The sequence below is a fragment of the Pinus tabuliformis genome, chromosome 5_1 (assembly GCF_031772625.1).
Source record: "Pinus tabuliformis cultivar Carrire ecotype Pingquan chromosome 5_1, CPIR1, whole genome shotgun sequence".
NCBI classification, from domain to species: Eukaryota; Viridiplantae; Streptophyta; class Pinopsida; order Pinales; family Pinaceae; genus Pinus; species Pinus tabuliformis.
In genome coordinates this window covers 88,814,139-88,835,473 of record NC_142305.1, presented here as the reverse complement: position 1 = coordinate 88,835,473, position 21,335 = coordinate 88,814,139, and the positions used below count along the sequence as shown (strand labels likewise).

The 21,335-nt window shown below is 40.7% G+C and overlaps 1 protein-coding gene across 3 annotated transcripts in view; it reads left to right on the top strand.

Moving 5' to 3' along the window:
* The window catches only part of LOC149163589 (uncharacterized), a 135,981-nt gene that overhangs the window by 61,054 nt on the left and 53,592 nt on the right, over positions 1-21,335 (top strand). For all 3 annotated transcript variants that reach the window (XM_089431782.1, XM_089431780.1, XM_089431781.1), the window contains exons 7-9: positions 19,856-20,059; positions 20,201-20,701; positions 20,838-21,047. In XM_089431782.1, the coding sequence (XP_089287908.1) occupies positions 19,856-20,059; positions 20,201-20,701; positions 20,838-21,047 (915 nt within the window). The remainder of the gene's footprint in view (positions 1-19,855; positions 20,060-20,200; positions 20,702-20,837; positions 21,048-21,335) is intronic.

Genomic DNA, 21,335 nt, shown 5'->3' with positions numbered 1-21,335 from the left:
GCTCTGAAAGCAGGGCTGTGTTATAGCCCCTATGAGCGTTTGATTACACAAAGAAGTGTCCAGTGTGCTCCTGCAAGGGGGCTCTTGATTAGTGGAGCTGTCATGGCGATTAGGTTAGGTTGGGTTGTATTTGCCCAACATGGAGTAATTGAAAAGTGGTTAATGCCCAACCTTTGTTATAGGAAGCTCTCTTGAGTTCCCCCTCCCTTTTTTTCTACTAGAGGAATCGGCAACTGGGCTGGGCTTGTACTTGCGGGACGGAGGATTGATTCCAATCGCTATCACTATACCTCTAGGTGTAACCGCCCTGCCCCCATAAATGGCACGTAGGCTAGTTAGTTTGGGGGATTGAACATGGGTCTTTCATCACTCACTTAACTTTACAAAACATGGGCTTGCCAAGTGAACTACCCCAACGAGGACTTGAGTGTTGATTTTTCTCATACCAGATCTGATTTATTTTACTTCAACAAATTATTAAAAACCCCAAAAATATTTATCTCAAATATTTTTGAATTTGCCGAAAATAAATACACTGGTATGTTAACTTGAAAATTCAGCGGAACAATAGAAGAGATCAATCACACAACAACAAATTTACACCCAACACAATCTTCTTTCATTGAATTTCTTGGGACAATCTTGGGTTTAGACCCACAGAGAATACATAGAAAAATACAGTTGCTGGGCATCTGGAAACTCAGCCCCATTGAGAAAATCTGTTAATTTTTTATGACAATGGTATGTTCTATCCTTAGAGCAATTTTACTTCAATTTCTTTATTAGCCCAATATCAATATCTAGTTTAGCAATCACATCATCATGATAGCAAAATGCAGATAGAAAATAAACAATAACAGTAGAAGACAATCCAAGACAATAGGACACAAGATATGGCACCAGCCAGGGACAAACCCCAATGTGGGGAAACCCTTTGATCAATTCTTCTTATAATTCTTCAAAAGTTCAGCAGAGAGAGAGTACAATATACAATATTCACTTGCCCAATCACAGTGAAATCTGATTAGTCAAACAGCAGAAACAGAAAGACCTAACCAGAAAGTCAATGCTGGTCAACAGGTCAGATTTTGACCTCCAAAACAGTTTGGTCAAACTCGGTCAACTCGGGCTTCAACAGCAAGTCAAATCAGTCCAAAAACAGTCTGAAAATGTCTAGTCAAATCTGGTCAACAAAAGTCAACGCAGCAGCAAGCCCTAGCACTGTCAATGCTGGTCAAACAGAGGTCAAACTGCCTCGGATTTCGTGCCCAGAACTGCGGCCTGTCCAAACAGAAATCCTCCACAAAATCGCAGTCAAAGATGGTCAACGCTGGTCAAAACAGCCTTCTACAATTTTCGGTCAATTCTGGTCAACACAGGGACAGCAAAAGAACAGTCCCTTCTTCACACGTGTGGAGAGAGAGAAGCCTTAGAAATCCATACCCAATCATGAGAGATGTGTGAGTGAATGAAGTGTCCAAATGAGGAGGAGGCACTTTGTATTTATATGCAAACGTTGAGGATGAATAGAGGTGACTGTTGGGCTTCTAAGCTTACAAAAGTTTGCTGGCCGACCTTGACAATTTGTCCATAATCAAAATAAATTCATAATTCCATTTGTACATGTCAGAATGGGATGATCTTTAGATCAATATTACACCTCTCGGAGAGAGGAATCCAATAAAAATATCAGCTACCTCATATGAGCTGACCAAGGTGAAGTTTGGCCCTAGTTGCCAAAATTAACAAAATCAGCCTCAAAGAATTCGTCCTCTGGAAATTTGAATCACCTGAAGCAAATTGGCCATGGAGAATTAACCTGTCTCACCAGCAAATCAGCCTCCCTTTCTCCCTGTCTTGTACGGCATCTGCACACTAGAGAAATTGGCCTCCCTAGATAATTCGGCCTCCTCCACAATTCTGTTTTCTTCTTCAGCAACTTGGCCTCCTTTCCTTAACTCGGCCTCCTTGAATTTCTCTCGAAATTCCTTGCTGCACTTCTCACTTCTTTTCAGTCTAGTTAAGCCTCTTGCTCTAGAGAAATTGCTTCCTCCACTATTGTGTATGTCTTAATGTCTCCCTTAGGCTTATTCTGATGGTTAAGTTTCCGACACACTTCCACCATTTAAAAAGGAGTTTTCAACAGAAAGGGAGCCTTTCCCCAGCATTGTAAGTAAATTGTTTAAATTTTGGTTTCCTACCTTTTCTTCTCATTTAGAAATCACAACCTTCTTAACTTCGGAGTTTTCAAAGAATTAAGGTTGATTTCTGATTGTTGTTGTTTTTCTCTTCTAGGTCTTTTTTTTTGTTATATGGTTTGTGGGAGCCCAATCCCTGTCCTTAAATGGATGAATGGCCTTACATTTCTCAAATATTACAAACTTTATTTAAATACTTGTATATTCTTCAAAGGTTCCTCAAAAAACTATTTAAGAGTTCATCTCTAGTTTGATCTGCCTTAAATGTTAAGCTTAAGATTGCAAGGGTGTAACTCTTTTCATCCCAATGAGTTTGAATAAAATACATTTTAAAGCTCTCTGAAAATGCATTCCATGATTTATTTTTTCAGTCCAAATGCTTTATTCTTTACTTACAGTTATGCTGGGGAATTTATGAGTTCTGATTTTATTTAATGTTTATGTATATATGTATCATATTTTTTGAATATTTGAGGCTTGGTCCGGTTTCAGGCCCCTTTCTTTTATCCATTGCTTTGAATTTCATAATTCTTTGTTAGAGAGAAGTACCACCTATTAAAAAAAGAAGGAAGGATTATTCCCTCAAGTGTTATCTTTGAGATTTGGCCCAATCCCAATGATCAATAAGAGGTAGTTGGTCTATAGTTGATTCTTTTGTAAGAGCTTACATTTACAATCGAACTAAAACCAATTATGAGCTGTCAAATTGCATTGCATTGAATAGTTGCTTGTTGAGGGACTTGTACTTAGTCACATGAATCAAAAGAATCGTAGGTCCATAATCAAGAACCTTTCAATAGTGCTTGGTGCCTCCTTAAATAGGTTACCTTCCAAGAACTGATCATTCATGGTTTTGGTTCACGGTTGACATTAAAAAATGTATTGTCATTAACATTAAAAAGTAGTGAGTGGGGTTGTTGTGAGATCTTGCATGGAAATTAAGTGGCACCATTGTTGAGATCATCAACGCTACCCTTGCTGATGAAAGGTATGTTTATGGGTGGCTTCTTGATGAGATTATTCATAAATGAATTGCTCGTTGATGATTGCACTGTGAAAATTCTATCACTGCAGCAACTGAGTTATTTTCCCAATGTGGAAAAATTCGAAGTCGGGATTAATTCGGCAAAGGTCCAAAAGTTGAAAAACTCGGCAAAGTTGGGAGTTTTTTGAAAAAGTCCGCAAAATTAAAAAAACACAAAATTATTCATTTTTTATTTTTATTTTTTTTAACATCTAGAGTATCCACAACATCAAATAAATGCATTTGCACATAAACATGTAAAGAAAGCTAATATATAATATGTATATGAAGTCTAGTGCTACATCACATATCAAAATAGTGAATCAACTCCTGAATTTTGAGTCTTGTCTGAGTCTCAACTCTCAAGAGTCAAAATATCAACAAAAAATATAATAAATGTATATCATGAGTCATCTAAAAGTCATCAAGTAATCAGTCACTGAGATCCTCTTCCCCTTTTACGGGAATAGGGAATGGCTTTGCCTTTTCCTCTAGAGGAAGAAGGCCCTGCCCCCGGGGATACAAAATCAAATGGACTCAATCGTCCTCTAGAAGCCGATGGAAGAGGTGGCCTCTGTGCTATGCTGCTGCTGCTGCCCATCCTAGATGGTGTCACCTCCTCCTCAGCATCCTCATCCAACTCTGCTACTGCCTCCTGACCCTGATGTTGCTTCTCCTCCTCTATCTCTGGCCCTCCCTCCCCTGCAACTGCTACATCCTCTAGATCCACACCTAACCAATCCGGGATCGAGTCCATGATCGGCCTCTCAGTCTCGATTCTCCATGAAGAGGTGGTATCAATATTGTCCAATGAGATGGCTTCCACATCAGTAGGTTTCTGAAGCTGTCTCACCCATAATCGAAGATTGTAGTAGACGTAGACCATGTCATTGAGGCGTTGGGACTCCAATCTGTATTAGGGTCCTAGATTGTAAATAAGTACTTGGAAAATTTAAATATTAAAATTAATCAAATGAATTCAAAAAATTTAATTTGAAATCTTTTTACCTGTTGCGCTTTTTGCTGCGTATTTTGTCAAATACACTTCAGTTGCGCTCACACCAAGAGGAACTGCATGTTTGGCTGAGCACTCGAATGGTAAGCTTTTGGAGATGGGGTACTCTGGCACCATAGCTTGTCCACCAAGCATCTACAAGTTAAAAGAAAAATGAGAAACATAGAAAAAAAACATTGAAATTCTAAACTTGAAAGTTTGAAACAAACTGAAGCTTACCTGGCATTTTGGTCGTCCTATTCTTAATAGCCATGTTAAAACCAAATGTGCCACCTCCCATCCTATAGACCTCCATTTCTTTAGAAATCTCCTCATGTTCTTGCTCAGATGACACCATCCTCTCGACACAAGTGAAGAACCCACCCATCACCTCGGCATCAAATCTGGAACCACAAGCGTAAGAAAATGTAGGGTTGAGGTAGACACCTGCAGCATGAATGGGGTGATGGAGGGTATTGTTCCATCGCTGATCAATCACTCTCCATATGACTTGTTGTTTCTCTAACCCCTCGTCTCCCTTATCTGCATAATAAGCACGAATGGCTTCTTTGGCCCTATCCATGGCCTCATACAAGTAGCCCATTGCGGGCTTGTCTCCATCAACCAACTGAAGAACCCTTACCAAAGGTTCTGAAATGGCACACACCTCCCCTACTCCTGCCCAAAAGCTCTGATCATATGAAACTAGTCTGCATATGCCCTCTCCCTCCGGTTTGCGGCTAATAGATAAAGAACGCCAATCCGCTGAGAGAAACATGCTCTTCACATCCCATATAGAATTCAACAGAGACTGAAGAGATATGAAAGTAGTGGCAAATCGTGTAATGGCAGGACGCACCAACTCTATGTTGTTGGTGAATCTTTTCATTAAGCTAAGCACAGATGCATGATTATATATAAATTTTGTTATGCTTTTGGATGATTCAACAATATCCCTCACAGTAGAAATCTTACCTATATCCTCCAACAACAAGTCAATGCAATGAGCAGCACAAGGTGTCCAAAACAAGTTAGGATACCTCTCCATAAGCATCTTGCTCGTTGCAACATAATTTTGCAGCGTTGTCCGTTATGACTTGGATAACATTGCTTGGGCCTACTTCCTGAATGAAGATGTCCAACAACTCACATAATGTACGTGCATCTTTAATGTGTGCAGATGCATCAACACATTTCACAAACATTGTCCCCTTGGGACAACTAACCAAGAAGTTAAGAAGGGTCCTAGCCTTTTGGTCAGTCCAACCATCTGACATGAGTACCCATGGGTGAGGAAGGTGATGTTGCTGTAGAAGCACTGCCACTTTCAATTCCCCCACTCTTGAGCCCCCTACAAGTTGGTTTTTTAGTGCTGCCCTGGTGTCTTTTCTGTCCTCTTTATCCATCAATGATTGAATGGCCCGTCGGATGATTTCTGGAGTTGTATTTGTGCAAAGTTCAACATTTTGCCCCGGAATTTGCCCCAAATGGAATTTTAATCTGTTGATGCCTCCTGACATATGCTTGCCACACAACTTGCAAGTCAAATACATTCTATTGACCCCCCCAGTTTCGGGTGTAGTATCAGGCTCACCAAACTCCCACATAGCGTCCAAAATCCTTGGCATTTTGTTTTAAACTTTGAGCTTGAATTTAAAGTTTAAACCTGGGCACAAAAAAAATTGAAACAAATTAAATTGCTTCAGCCTTCAAATCAGCAAAATATAATTTGTATTGCACTTAGAATTTAGAAACAAATTAGTAAATTTAACATAAAACAAATTTATAGTACATAAAACTTTTATCATTGATTCATTTATGATTATGAAATAATAAATATAGAGTCTGGACTCTGCAGATCTTAGAGTCTATAATTCTAATATAATATATAATAATAATATAGCCTTCAAGTCTTCAACAAATTTCATCTCTACCATTATCTCTACATTATAGCAGTGAACAAATACATTCAGTGCCTATCCATGAATCTTGACATCGTCTTGGGGCTTGTCAATCTCCTATTTGAAAATTTTATCTTCAAAGATCTTGAATTACCCCTGCACTAGAAGGTTGAGTGACTGATTCTTTTTCCATCAGACTAAGGTTATGATGTGAATGCCCAACACTGCGAGTCAACCCTTGACTTCTAGTAAATTCTTTAATTTTTGCAATGAAAGGTGCCAGATTTACTTTAAACATTGAATAAATTGGGATTCCCTTACACCATATTGACCATCCTCAACTTGGAAACTACCAATAAGAGAAAAACATACTTCTGTTCTCAGCTGACCACCTGCATCCTCTTCATGAGGGTAATCTGGGATGTCTCCTTTACGCTGAAAATGTGCAGGAAGAGAGGGACAACTCTTCCTTTGGCCTGGTTCAACATTACACTCAATTCTTAGTCAACTTTTATTGAATTGGGGTTGAAGGTGTCAACATATTTTTTATTTTCTGCTGCGTCTTGTTTCGGACCTTCTCTGTTTTTGCAATCTGAGTATCCCTCAACCATGGCAACAAAGTTATCTCCATGCTGTAAATCAACTCCAACCAGGAGTGCAGCATGTGTTTGTCTTTTATGGCTATCAAATTGGTTCTCTGCAGTGATATATAATATAGAGTCTGCATGTCTTAAAGAGGCTATAATTCTAAATTTCTAATCAGCAAAGGAACTAAGTGCAAGATTGTTTTGGTTTGGTACAACCCTCAAGGCTTAAAGCTATTTGGCATTCCCTTTGACCAGCAATAGGAGTAACGTTTATGTAGCAATGATCCATCAAAATAGTCCTAAATGATGTCCTGAAGGCTGAAACAGGTCACTCAAACAATGTATGTATGCTGATCCTATTTGGCTATATTTGACATAGAGCACAGTAGGGTTTTTGCAGGACTTTGTTCCCTACAGATTTGTAGCGGGAACTTACTCTAAACTATTGACAGTACTATGTAGCAATTTGGGGTTCATTGCTTATCTTGTGCAGTCCTTCGCATTAAATTCTGAAGAAGACCAAGACTTTTACATACATCTGAGCTTATATATTTGCACATTACTGAACAATGAAGATATCTGAAGATAGGGTTTGGGTTTTTATTTACATTCAGAAGTTTGGGATTCATTGGTTACTATAGTTGATTTGGTCCTGTTTGTTGTCATAAATGACATACCTCACAAGACTTTTAATTCTCTGTGGATTGGACAACGGAAAAAAACGGGCATCATTGATTCATTACATTGTGGTCTGGAGTCAGTAGGCCAAGAAAGAAGCTCAAAATCTGTAGCTGTTAGCACTGAGCAGGAATTAAGGCAGTGAATCTTGTTCATTTTACATAATTTTTAACTGTGTTTAACATTTACAGGAAATCTGAAACATTAACATTAACCTTGGTCCTTGACTGAAACATTAACTGTTTAACTGCCATACCTTGCCGGCTCCTCTCCACGCAATGGCAAAGTTGCAAACGAAAGTTGGAACATAACCCTCGATTCTCCACAGCAGCCAAAACAGTGAAAACGCACAGCGAAAATGAATCGAAATCACCCTTTGCGGCATTTTATCCACGCATAAAAAATGGAAGCCAATTTTTTCCATCGACTCCCGACTAAATCGGGATTATTTCGATAAAATCACGATTTTTTCGTAAATGAAAAAATTGCCAAAAAGTTGCGCGATTTAATCCTTTTGCCCAAAAAATCGTGATTTTAGGAAAAAATCGCGATTTTTTCGGGACTTTTTCCACACTGATTTTTCCTACTTATTTCATCATAAGTTATTCATGAAATTACTTCAACAAACATTAAAATAAATACTGCTGTAGATATCACACCGTAATACAGAAACAAACATATGCACACATTGACACAGTTATTTTGGACTAATGTCCCCAGAAAAACCCAATGCGGGAAAACTGGTGCAACAAGGGAGGATTTTATTATTCAGCAATTTTCTTGTACAACAGGGTGGCAAACTAGCTTACCCATAGAGAGACAAACTTTCAACACTTTTCTAAACCCAGCATAGGCCCTACCGACCTCTGCTACAGCCTGAAACCCTCTGCGTCAACCTGAAACCCTCTGCATCAGCCTACTGAGGCTTTGCGCAACCTCTCTGGGCTTCTGCGTCACTCCTGCAGCATCTGTGTGGATGACGCAGGCCCCTCTGGCTCTGCACAGTCTCTGCTGCCTCTGCGTGGCTTCCTCTGGCTCTGCGTCTGCCTCTTCTGCGCTGATCTCCTGTCTCTCTATTCCGTATTTGCTGCCTCGTGACTGCTCTCTAGATCACTGGTTCAATTTCTTAGCGAACCCCGTTCCAGATATTGAACTGACTGGTCTCGCTCAATGTGTTCTCCAAGTGCCCCTTAAGCCTCCTCTTATATTTTTTTTGTTGACATCTCAACGATCGAGATTAAGTTCCTAATCAACGATTAAGATTAGATCTGGCTTGATCCATGTCTTTTTGACCTTTCTAAAATAGATTCATATTAATACACATTAATATTTTATCTTCCCTAAGTTTAGACTTAGGGACTCCATTAAAAATATTAATTATTTTAATATCTCCTGATCTGTTTAGAATCTGCCCAAACCCTTTCTGGGTATTGGAGATCTTATGTGCCCCAACCTCTCCACCAGATGTCGTGGCTAGAGCACATCCAATGCTACCCCAAATCAACACTCCCTCTTAGCGAGGACTGTGCTCTAGCAATACTCCTCACTGAGTATTACTCTGATCATCCAGCATTGGTACCTGTGCTGATACTAGGCCTTCTTGCCCAACATCCTCTGCACTGCTGCCCATGACTCTGCTACTGTCACTGCTGCATATGTACGACAGCTCCCTCTGCATCCGTGCTGTTGCTGGTCCTTTCTCCCAACACTGCATCCACACTACAACTTCCTCTGCATCTGTGTTGCTGTTGGTCCTTTCTCCCAACACTACATTTGCACTGCAACTCCCTCTTCATTCGTGCTGCTAACACACTACTTCTGAAAGGGGTTCTTTACCATCCCCATCTTTTCCCAGAAGTAGTCAAATTTTGACTTTCCAAGGGCCTTGGTTAGGATATTTGCCATTTGTTCCCTTTTAGGAGTGTAGCTCAACTGTACAGCTCCTCATTGGACACAATCTCCGACAAAGTGACACCGGATATCAATATGCTTTGACCTATCATGAAATACTGGATTCTCAGAGTTTGATGCAACTCTGATTATCACACATGATCCTGGTCGCCTCCATATTTCTTTTGAGTAGGTTTACCAACAGTTTTCTAAGCCATATGGCCTCACAGGAAACTGTGCTTGCTGCCATATATTCTGCCTTAGACGAGTTCAGAGCCACGGACTTCTGTTTCCTACTGCACCAGGAGGTTATTCCTGATCCAATATTGAAACAGTACTCAGAGGTACTTTTCCGGTCCACTGAACTTCCTGCCCAATCTGCAACAGTAAATCCACTCAACTTGATATCCTTCCCCTTGTTGTACAAGAGCCCATAATCAACTGTTCCTTGTAAATACTTGAGAACGTGCTTGGATGTTGCCCAGTGAGCCCTCTTTGGTTCCACCATGAACTGACTAAGGGTGTTGACAGCGTAGCAAATATCTGGCCTGGTATTGACTAGATACATCAGGGACCTTATGAGTTGTCGGTATAGGGTGGGATCGACATCCTTGTCTTCTGATGCATCAATCTTCTTCCAGTTGGTGATCATTGGCATAGGCATAGGTCTACAGTCTCCCATCTCGAACCTTTTCAGGATTTGTGTAGCATACCTTCCTTGTCGAAGGAAGATTTCTCCTTTCTGCTGCCAAACTTCCAACCCTAGGAAATAGTGCATTCGTCCTAGATCCTTCATATCGAACTCTGTGGCTAGATTTTTCTTGCAGTCTTTAATGAGTCTGGATGATCATGTCAGGAAGAGATCATCCACATATAATACTGAGATAAGTGGCTCGCTCTCTACGACCAAATAGTAGAGATTCGGATCCGCGTCACTCTTGGCAAATCCCATCTTCTGCAAGTAGCCATCTATTCGACCATACCACGCTCTTGGTGTCTGCTTCAGCCCATACAAGGCTTTCTTCAGTCTTCATACACGAGACTTCTTCTCATGAGTTTCAAAGCCCTCTGGTTGCTTAATGTACACTTCTTCTTCTATTACCCCGTTCAGAAATACCATCTTGACATCCATTTGATGGATCTCCCATCCCATCTGGGCTGCAAGAGATATCACGGTCCTAATAGATGTATACCTGGCTACCGGGGCGAAGGTTTCCTCATAGTCAATCCCTTCCTTTTGAGCATACCCCTTAGCCACAAACCTGGCCTTGTATTTTTCAATACTGCCGTCCACAGCATATTTGATCTTGTAGATCCATCTTGAACCTACCACAGATCTGTGTTGAGGCCTTGACACCACCTCCCAGACATCGTTTACCATTATGGAGTTATACTCCACCATCGCATCTAGCCAGACCTGATGCTGAGCTGCCTCCTTGAAGCTGGTAGGCTCTCCATCTTGAGCTACTAACGCCTGATACTTGTCTGGTTGTTTTGGCCCCCTTTTACTGTTCCTTGGCTCTCCGATGAAGTTTTCTGCATCACGCAGAATCTGACGAAGTTCCCTGTTGGTTCTTCCTCTGCCAACAGGTGCTTCTGTTCGCTCCTCTTCCTCATCCTGAGAATCTTCCTGATCTGAGGAAGAATTCTTCACTTCTGTTGGTTGAAGAGGCATGACCAACAGATCCTCTTTCTACTGCTCCTTGGAAGGCATTTCGTGAGATCTTCTGAAAGTCTGTCCTCCATGAACTTTAAATCTCGTCGTACTACTACCTTCCTGCTCTCTGGAAGATAGATCCTGTATGCCTTAGCGTTCTTGCTATATCCTGCTAGATACCCCTTTTCTGTAGTCTAATCCAGCTTCTTCCTCTTTTCTTCGGGTATGTGACAATATGCCAAACTCCCAAATATCCTGAAATGACTGACTTCAAGTGTCTTCCCAATGAAGACTTTCTCTGGAGTAATCTTGCCCAATGCCCGATGAGGAGTCTTGTTCTGAACGTAGACAACTGTGTTGCATGCTTCTGCCCACAGGAATTTTGGCATATCCTGATCATACAGCATGGCCCTAGCTGCTTCTACAATAGTCTTATTTTTCCTTTCTGCCACCCCATTCTGCTCCGGATTGTAGGGAGCTGTCCACTCTCTTTTGATGCCCTCCTTAGCGCAATAATTAGTGAAGTCCTTATCGACATATTCTCCACCATTATCTGAGAGCAAGACTTTTATTTTCTTACCAGTTAGATTCTCCATTAGACCCTTGAACTCCTTGAATCGACATAAAACCTCATCCTTGGTTTTCAGAAAATAGATCCAAGTTTTCCTCGAGTGGTCATCAATGAAGGTAAGGAAATACTTGGCACCGCTGAGTGCTTTGACGGACAAAGGTCCGTAGATATCTGAGTGTATCAATCCTAGTACACTCTTGGCCTTGTGGTTGCTCCTAGGAAATGCTGCCTTGGCATACTTTCCTAGAGCGCATCCCCTGCATACATCATCTCGTTCCGTACTCAAATCCGAAACTCCTGTTACAGTGCTCCTAAGAATTCTCAGAGCTCCATGGTGCATGTGACCCATCCTTTGTGCCATAGTTCATTCAAGTCTTTGTCCCCATGACTGCCTATTAGTGCCATTGGAGATTCTAGTTGTAATCTGTACAACCAATTACTTTTGATCCTGTTCTGCACTTTCTTTTTCCAGCTCGGGTGTTTGAAGTATACCTTTTCCTTGATGAAGTAGACGTCATAGCCCTTGCCTTGTAGTTGTGACACAGAAAGTAAGTTCATCCTAATCCTGGCACATGCAGCACATTTGTGGCACGGAACCGCTCTCTTGATTTTGTCTGAAAAGCTATGGTACCCTTTCCTACTGGAGTACACTTTGCCTTGTTCCCCATGGTGATTTGAAAGTTCATCTTCTCTTCTCGATATTCTGAGAAACACTCCCTGATTCCCGTCATATGACACGAGGCTCCACTGTCTATATGCCATACTTTTAATGATGCAACACTTGTCATGCACGCCACTTCTTCTTCCAACCTGGAAGCCAACATAGAGAAATCAAAATCTCTCTCTCTTGTGCAATCTTCTGAAAATCTGCGTGAGTCCCCTGAGGTGGATGCCTCTGCATCATGGTCTCGACCCATAACTGATTTTCCCTTTCTGTCTCTGATTACTTGCTCTGATACCATGTGAAAATTCTATCACTGCAGCAATTGATTTATTTTTCCTACTTATTTCATCATAAGTTATTCATGAAATTACTTCAACAAACATTAAAATAAATACTGCTGCAGATATCACACTGTAATACAAAAACAAACATATGCACACATTGACACAGTTATTTTGGACTAATGTCCCGAGAAAAACCCAATGTGGGAAAATCGGTGCAGCAAGGGAGGATTTTATTATTCAGCAATTTTCTTGTACAACAGGGTGCCAACTGGCTTACCCATAGATAGACAAACTTCCAGCACTTTTATAAACCCAGCTTAGGCCCTACTGACCTTTGCTACAGCCTGAAACCCTCTGCGTCAACTTGAAACCTTTTGCGTCAGCCTGCTGAGGCTCTGCGCAACCTCTCTGGGCTTCTGCGTCACTCCTGTAGCCTCTGCGTGGATGACGCAGGCCCTTCTAGCTCTGCGCAGTCTTTTTTGTCTCTGCGTGGCTTCCTCTGGCTCTGCGTCTGCCTCTTCTGCGCTGATCTCCCGTCTCTCTGTTCCGTACTTGCTGCCTCCTGACTGCTCTCCAGACCACTGGTTTAATTTCTCAGCAAACCCCGCTCCAGAAATTGAACTGACTGGTCTCCCTCAGTGTGTTCTCCAAGTGCCCCTCAAGTCTCCTCTTATACTTTTTCTGTTGACATATCAACGGTCGAGGTTACGTCCCTAATCAACGGCTAAGATTAGATATGGCTTCATCCATGTCTTTTTGACCATTCTAACACAAATTCATATTAATACACATTAATATTTTATTTTCCCTAAGTTTAGATTTAGGGACTCCATTAAAAATATTAATTATTTTAATATCTCCTGATCTGTTTAGAATCTGCCCAAACCCTTTCTGAGTATTGGAGATCATATGTGCCCCAACCTCTCCACCAGATTTCGTGGCTAGAGCACATCTGATGCTACCCAAAATCAACATGCACCACTGTTTGTTAGTAGGCGTCTTATCCATATGAGGCTTGTCAATCATCCCACTTGTTGATCACCCTTAAGTTGACCTTGCTTGAATCCTTGAAGGCTATGTTAATGACGGTTTTTTCTACACAAATTTGGATCTGTGGATATTATACAAGGTGACCTTAACATTATAGAGTTCACCATTTGGCATCAGTGGTTTGTGGACATCATATGGGATCAACTCATCATTATAGAGTTCACCATTTTGCATTAACAGATTTTGAGTACCTTGGCCATATTAGAACACTGTTCTAGATCTATATAGTAGTGTTGTACTTATTGCTGATATATCGGAATTATCGCAATGATTTGGCCAAATCCAAACTCGACAATAATATCCGCACTATTTATCAGGATGATTTGCCCCTTTTGAAATTATCTTTCTACCTTTGCCAATATTACCTTATAGCCAAATTCTTGGTCATTTAACCCTCATTTTTTTATGGTGACTTAGGGGATTGAGAGTTAAGGACACTGTGACTATTTTCCGTTAAGCAAAAAGGGGAAATATTTTGTTTTCATTTCCCATGATTCATCTCATGAGGTATTTCCCCCATATATGGTGGGGTGGGGTGGGGTAGGTGATTTGCTTCCAAAACGTCATAGAGAATTTCGAATCTTGAATCGGTTTGATTTGGAGAACGATCATGTAGGATTCTAGTACTTAAATTGCTAGCATTACCATTGATTGTTTCAGGATGTTTGGGAGTGGCTCCAACCTCATTTGATATCGTATGTAGAAAGTAGAATTTCAAATCCCATTCAAAATTCAAAAGAGTTAATAGTTTTTGAGGCTTTCAGGATTGGTAGGATTGCAATGTTTCCACTAGTTTTTGTCATTTATGATGGTATGCAACTAAAATTTAATCAAGAGCACCAAGCTCTCACTGTAGCTAGATGTTGGTGGCATTGATTGTTGAAGTCCTCTGTCTTGACCCAAGTAAAAATGTAGCCTTCACTCAAGTAAAATCATTGATTAGGCATTTTAAGCTTTTTCTATCTTCTTTTAATGCTTAGATGGTGATATTGAAGATGAGGATCCCAATATAGGCAATGATTTTGATGTTATGTAGCTAATTTTTGTAGCATGATCGTTTTTTTGGACTCTAGACGCTATTTAAAGCCTCTATTGATGTATTTTGGTTACATGCATCCTTGCTTACTATATACATTAGAAATTTAACATATTCATGTGGTTTGGATTCATATGGATGCACATGTATATTTATGTTTTTTTTCTTTGTAATTAAATTAAATTTAAATTTCATATGTGTTACCCACCACTTTGTGGGTGATATCTTAGGAGATTTTTTTTCTCCATGATGAGCCTCAACCGACAGCCAACAACCCCTTGATGCCTCCTACTAGCTTGTTGTGCCATTTCTCCGCCACTTGAGCCAACCATGTGGTCCCTCACCCACCTGTACTGATCGTATGTTGAAGGTGCGCCTCCCGAATCTAAAGGTATGTCTTGTCATTTGGTAATTGAGTATTGGGTTTACTTATCATGGATACTTCTGGGTATGGATTGGTGGGGGGGTTTGGCGGAAAGAGTGGGCTTAGTTTGTGCTCCTTTCCCCTTTATCTCTTTTGGTTGTTACCCTTGGATCTTAGTCCTGTGGGATCTCCTTTATTGACCATTTGGTTCTAGGGTGGTACTACTTAGGGAACCCAACTTTGGGTGCGTGGTTCCGCTCCTTTACCCACACATATTACTCCCTTTCCACTCACTATACCCCCATTCATCTTTTCTCCCACCTGGGTCCACATTCACATTCTGGGTCCACATAGGGCTAGCCTCCCCATCCCCTTGTCCCCACCTTGGGTTAGGCCTAGAATGATGTGCCGGAGGTTGAAGCAATTAAAAGAAAAAGTGAAAAGCATAATTGGCCACATTTAACAAGAAATTGTGCCACAAAATGCAAAAGATAGTCAGGACAAAAATAATTAGCAAATGGGCAAAAGCCATTACATGGGCTCTACCCCAATCATTGGCCATCACCTTGGTTCCATAGTCCCTAGATGAGCCTCCTCTATCATTCAGGAACCCATGATTGTCCCAACCCCTGGACGACAATGAACCGCCCTACCTAAAAGGGGGTAATCACTGCTATATCTTACACATCATGCTTTTGTCCTTTGAGCCCTGAGCAATTAATTAAAGAAAATTCATAAAAGGAAAAAGGTATATGAAGAAGGGTGGAAAAATCAAGGTCGGGGCACCTCATGTACCACAACTGCTACCTCCTATACATTACATACCCAGGTGTGGGCTTCCATTTATCTAGCTACCCCTATGCCCCACTATGTGGCCCAGGGTTGCCCCTCTCATTCCCTATTTCACCTCACTTATTTGTCGCTTGCCACCCCCATTAGAGGGATGTACCTTGGACATACTATCCCCTCTAAGGGTTGAAATCACCTAATAAGGTACTTGGCTAACCCCCTTTGGAGGTTGGAGACACTAGCACATGCTAACGCCCACTACAGAAGGGCATGCCATTATGAAGTGCCCACTTTGTTATCCATGGTTTGTAAGCTCTTTTACCCGATCATTCTAATTACTGATTGTACTGGAAGCCTAGGGGACACATTGGATCTTATGCAGGATTGCAGGGGGTTTCCATTTAGGTTTGGCTTACCTATATGGGATCTTGAACCCCAGATGTCCACATTGGCACATGTAGGGTGTGCATAGAGAGCCATGGACCTCCACAGTAGTAGACAACACTTCAAAGCTCTTCATGGATGTTCAGAGACTACTAGCGACCCACTTTGGATGATGGTGACATGATTGGTACACTATACCCAACAGGCCCCCACAGGAGCCCCACACTCCTAGCAGATGCCCCAACATTTGTACGATGTCATGGCAGCATGCATTCCACCACTGGGACGATTTCAAAGGATCTACAAGCATCTTCGATCCATATGGAGACCCGTGGGGTCATTGATGTGCCCTTAGACCCACTGAGAGCACCATAGGTCTACTACCTGGAGAACAAGGGGCCACCCCCTTGTCCATCATATTCCGAGGAATTTATTCCTCAATATGGCACTTCAGGATGTTATTGAGCCTTTAGAGGGCCCTACGACATGCATACATAATTATCTGGCCCCTTGTGAAGTGTGTTTTTACATTATGAGCTAGTATGGTGTGCTTGTCACCATTAGGAGTTATTATTTGCACATTATTTTATCTTTAGGGGCCCATAGGCTAATTTGAACTCATTAGGAGGCTATATATTGATGTTAGATACATTCATTTGTATCATCACTTGACTTGGGATCTCTCTAGTCTTAGAGAATTTTCGCACTTTTTCCTTGGAGGATATTTTTGGAGATGGATGAATTTTTTTCTTATCTTGGAGCTTTGTTATGCAAACGAATTGCCAGTTGGATATACTCTATAGCGTTGTAAGTGCTTTTATCATTGTTATTCTTGTTGCTGCATACTGCTAAAATTAGGGCTAGTTGTTGCATTATTATAATGTGGAATTGAGAAATGTTTTAGTTATTAAATGTATGGGCCAATGTTATATGAATGAAATGTCATAGAGATTATTTATCTCGAGAGGCTTGCATCATTTTCTTTAAAGTATGAATGTTTGAAAGTCACTTTTCTTTTCTTACTATCTACATTGGATGAAGTTGACTTTCTGGGCCTCCTTGATCAAGAATCCAAGTTCTTACTCATTACCATCCTTGACTCCATATCCCCAAGTGAATTAGGCACTGGTTCCATAAAAGGGTGATCATATTAACCTTCTTTTTACCATTTTCCCCCTTTTTCCCAAGTCTAGCCCCATTGGGCCACCTAGAGCATCAATTTCCTGGAAATTGGCCCAAGAAAAAAATTCAATCTCCTCTAAGTTACTGCGTTGGTGTGTTCCCTCCCTCTCCTCCAAATTTGAGGAGATTTTGACGTTGGAATCTCCAGGAATCCCTAGCCCTAGCTCTAAGACTGAATCTTGCCTAGGCATCCCCAAGGCTGGACACTAATAGGATTAATTCAACCTTTTAGAGTAAATATTCTTGTTTAGTCTTTTTCCCTCACCTTGTCCAAGATAGGAACATTAGTGGTTGTTACATTCCATCCCCGAACCTCGGCTAGGTCCACTTGGCCCTGTGTGGTCCCACTTCTCAATAAAGACTATTTGTTAAAGACCATTTGGGAGTCCAAGTTTCCAAGGATTATATGGATTGAGAAACTCCTATATAAGCCTATTCTTTCTCCCTCAAACCCTCCAATCCTCACCCCTTACCCCTGTGGACCAAGTCCCTTGCTTAAAGAGCAAGCAAGTTTCATTCATCACTCCATCCTTGGGAAAGGGTTTTCAGGGTCACTTCTCACCTATTCATTGACATCTACTTTACAAAGTGATTCCTACCTACCGGGAGTCCTCCCATTGGTGAAAGTCTGTAAGGAGCAGGGAGACTTAGCTGTGGTGACAGTGGGCTAAGCCTCCACTATTGCCCTTGACCTAGCAGTTGCCCTCTTAGGAACCCCTTTTAGGTCCCCTGCTGGTTTGAGTGGTAACAATATGTATTTTTGGTTGATTGGTTTTTTTATCTGGTTCTGGTCTGGATCAAGTTTTTGCGGTTGACTACTTCAGTATCCTTAGGTCTCAATCCCTTACGTTATATATCTGGTGGGCTTGGATGAGAGCTGGTCAGGATCCAGAGTGGGCAGTTTTTCTGGTTCCATCTTGAAGTGATAGGTTTGGGTTGGAATGGACCAACCGGCCTAGAGCTTGTGAGGAGTGAACCAGTTTGGGCTGGCTAGTTTTGGTTCGGTTTGGACAGGTTTGTTAATGACAGGCATATCGATTATCAAAACAAATTTTATATTCAACTCCAACTTACAATAAAAAATATATTGAAGAAAAATCAATGTGGTAGCAAAACAAGTGATGACATGATGCTCCAACTCTGTTTCATGTGAATATCTTCACATGGCTATGTACCAAGTCGTTATTATACATGAGTTTAGTTATGACCTTAGTTCCCTCAATGACATTTATATCAAGGTAACTTTACTGGAATCCTATTCCATCAAATAATGCAATGTGCAACTTAGGGAGTTAAATAATGTGGGGTTTCTGTTTATTATCATTTTTCCATTGGTCACATAATTAGACACATTATTTGTTATGACCTATGCAGCATGCGTCACACCTATCTCTTGTTTGGACTCATCCAACAAAGTTACAGAACCGTGATGCATCTTTCATATTAGCAGGTGCACTAACAAATTTCATAAACTTTGTCACCGTGAGACAGGAATTTAAGAAATGTAAGATTGTCTTGCCTTTCTTCCCTGTCCAACCATCTGAAATAACTGTGCAGTTGGTGGATGCCAATGAGCATTTCAAGTCCTCCAATCTAGTCATTCTCTTCATTTTGAAATCAGCCCCTTCAATTCATGCCTTAATATCTAGTCACAATAACACTATCATCTAACATTGCCTGCCATAACATTGTGTCTGGCAATGCTAAAAAGTATAACAAGTGTATTTTCCTTCTCCCCTGTTCAACCATCTGACATAACTGTGCAGTTGGTGGATATCCACGCGCATTTCAACTCCTCCAATCTAGTCACGTTTTTTATTTATTTCTTTCATTTTGACGAATCAGTCTTCACAATTCATGCCTTATATCTAGTCCCAATAACACCATTGTTTCTAATGCCCATTCCCTCGAACCATTTTTATACAAAATAAGGTTTGTGTGCCTCTTTCTTCCAAATTTCTTTCCAAGTAGTGAATTTACTGCTGTGGAATATACCACGTAATTTGTGAAAGTTGATACAAGACAGTTTGATTAAAGTAAGGTTCCCAAAAGGCTTGCATTTTTTAACCTGGGTTCTAGATAACCAAGAGTGTTATAAGCAAATCTACAATTCTTCCAGTTACTCATCCAAAGGATCAATGATGTCTTTCTGTACGGGCTTGATTTATGGTGGTATCTAGCTCTGGCAAAGTTGTAAGCTCTTGCAAGTGTGATAATGGGAATTCTCTTGCTCATATCAATTCGGATAGGCATAGTTTTTCATGCTTGGTTCCTTTGGTAACTTGTCTCCTTGCCAAAATTATGAACGAAGGGGATGCCAATGCCATAGGTTCTCAGCCATCATGCCTACTTCATGGCTTATTAGGTACTGATTTAATGGGATATGGTTAGGCTTTGGTAACAACAGTAGCTAGCTCTCTGAGCATCATTTCCTGCCCATCCTATGGTCAGTAGCTTTACTGCACAGGGATAGGATCTATAATGTTGGCATCTTTCAAGTTTATTCAACGTTAGAAGATTGACTGTTCATATTTTGCAAAACCTTTGTTCTTACTTTTCAAGGCTGGTGATTAATATTTGATATAATGTTATGTGGTTGTAGGCAATTGCTCTTCGATTGGGATTTCCAAGCGGTAGTGTCCAACATGTTGTGGTCAACAGAGATGTGAATATCATATTGAGTGCAGCTGATTTAGTGCTTTATGGCTCCTTGCGAGAGGAACAAGCATTTCCAGCTATTTTATTACGTGCCATGTCTTTTGAAAAACCGATTATTGCTCCAAACCTGACCATGGTTCAAAAATATGTAATTACAGATCCTTGTATGTTTGCTGTTGTATCTGAACTGTTCCTGATTAGGGTATGTTGTTTATCGTCTAACATAAAGCATTTTGTTGGTGGGAGTCGGGACATGATATTTGAAGCCCTTTTGATTTGATTTGTGCAGATCGAAGATGGAAAACATGGGCTTCTCTTCCCTATCGGAAATGTTAACATGCTAACAAAGGCAGTGTCACTTGCAATACTGAATGGTAGATTGTCTCCTTTGGCTCATAAAATTGCTTTAGCTGCCAGATTACATGCGAAGGATGTAATGGCTCGAGATGTTATTGTTGGGTATGCTTCCATACTTGAGAATGTTCTGCAATTTCCGTCAGAATCAGCACTTCCCCATTCTGCTTCAGATATCCCGGAGACAGTTACGAGGGAATGGCAATGGCAGTTATTTACAGATCCATTTGAATCAAAGCTTGAATCCCCACATCAAAGTTTTAGCAAAAAAAATGTGGTTTTTCAAGTGGAAGAGCTCTGGAAAAGTCATCATCATATGGCAGAGTTTGTGCCTAAGACTAGCAAGGCAGGGGATGAAACAATCAGTTTGCATGACTGGGCAGAAGAGAAGACCAATGAAATGGATGAAGCTATAGAAAGGCGAGAGGCAGATGAAGTATGAAAAAGAATGAACTGAATTATTTGGAAGGGTTCAAACAGCCTCTAGTCATTTTTCAGCTTCATATTTATGTTATAATATTTCTTCCCATGCTACTATACAATTGGGCTAAATTATTGTAAATGATTTGCAGCTAGAAGAAAGGAGTGATCAGCCTCAAGGAACTTGGGAGGATGTTTATCGCAATGTAAAACGTGTTGAGCGAACAAGAGGTGAGCTGCATGAAAGGGATGATGGTGAGATGGAAAGAACTGGCCAACCCCTATCTATCTATGAGCCCTACTATGGACCTGGTGCTTGGCCTTTCCTACATCATGCTGCAATCTACCGTGGAATAGGACTTGTGAGATTTATGACCTTCCTTGTCTTTAAGTTTTTATTTTTATTTCGATTTGTTTGCATGTTTCCTTGAAGTCGAAGAGAATGGGAAGGTAAAGTTTCACGGTTTCAGCTTTAACTAAATATAAGTTAGAACTTCATGCATGCTTCTACTTTGAAGTATCCTTCATAACATGCATAATCAATACTAAAACTAAATTATGAACTCCATCTTGACATAAACTTGATGCTTAATTTGTTAACTGAAATGAATCAAAATCTCATCAGATACCCCTCCAACCAAAGTCAATAC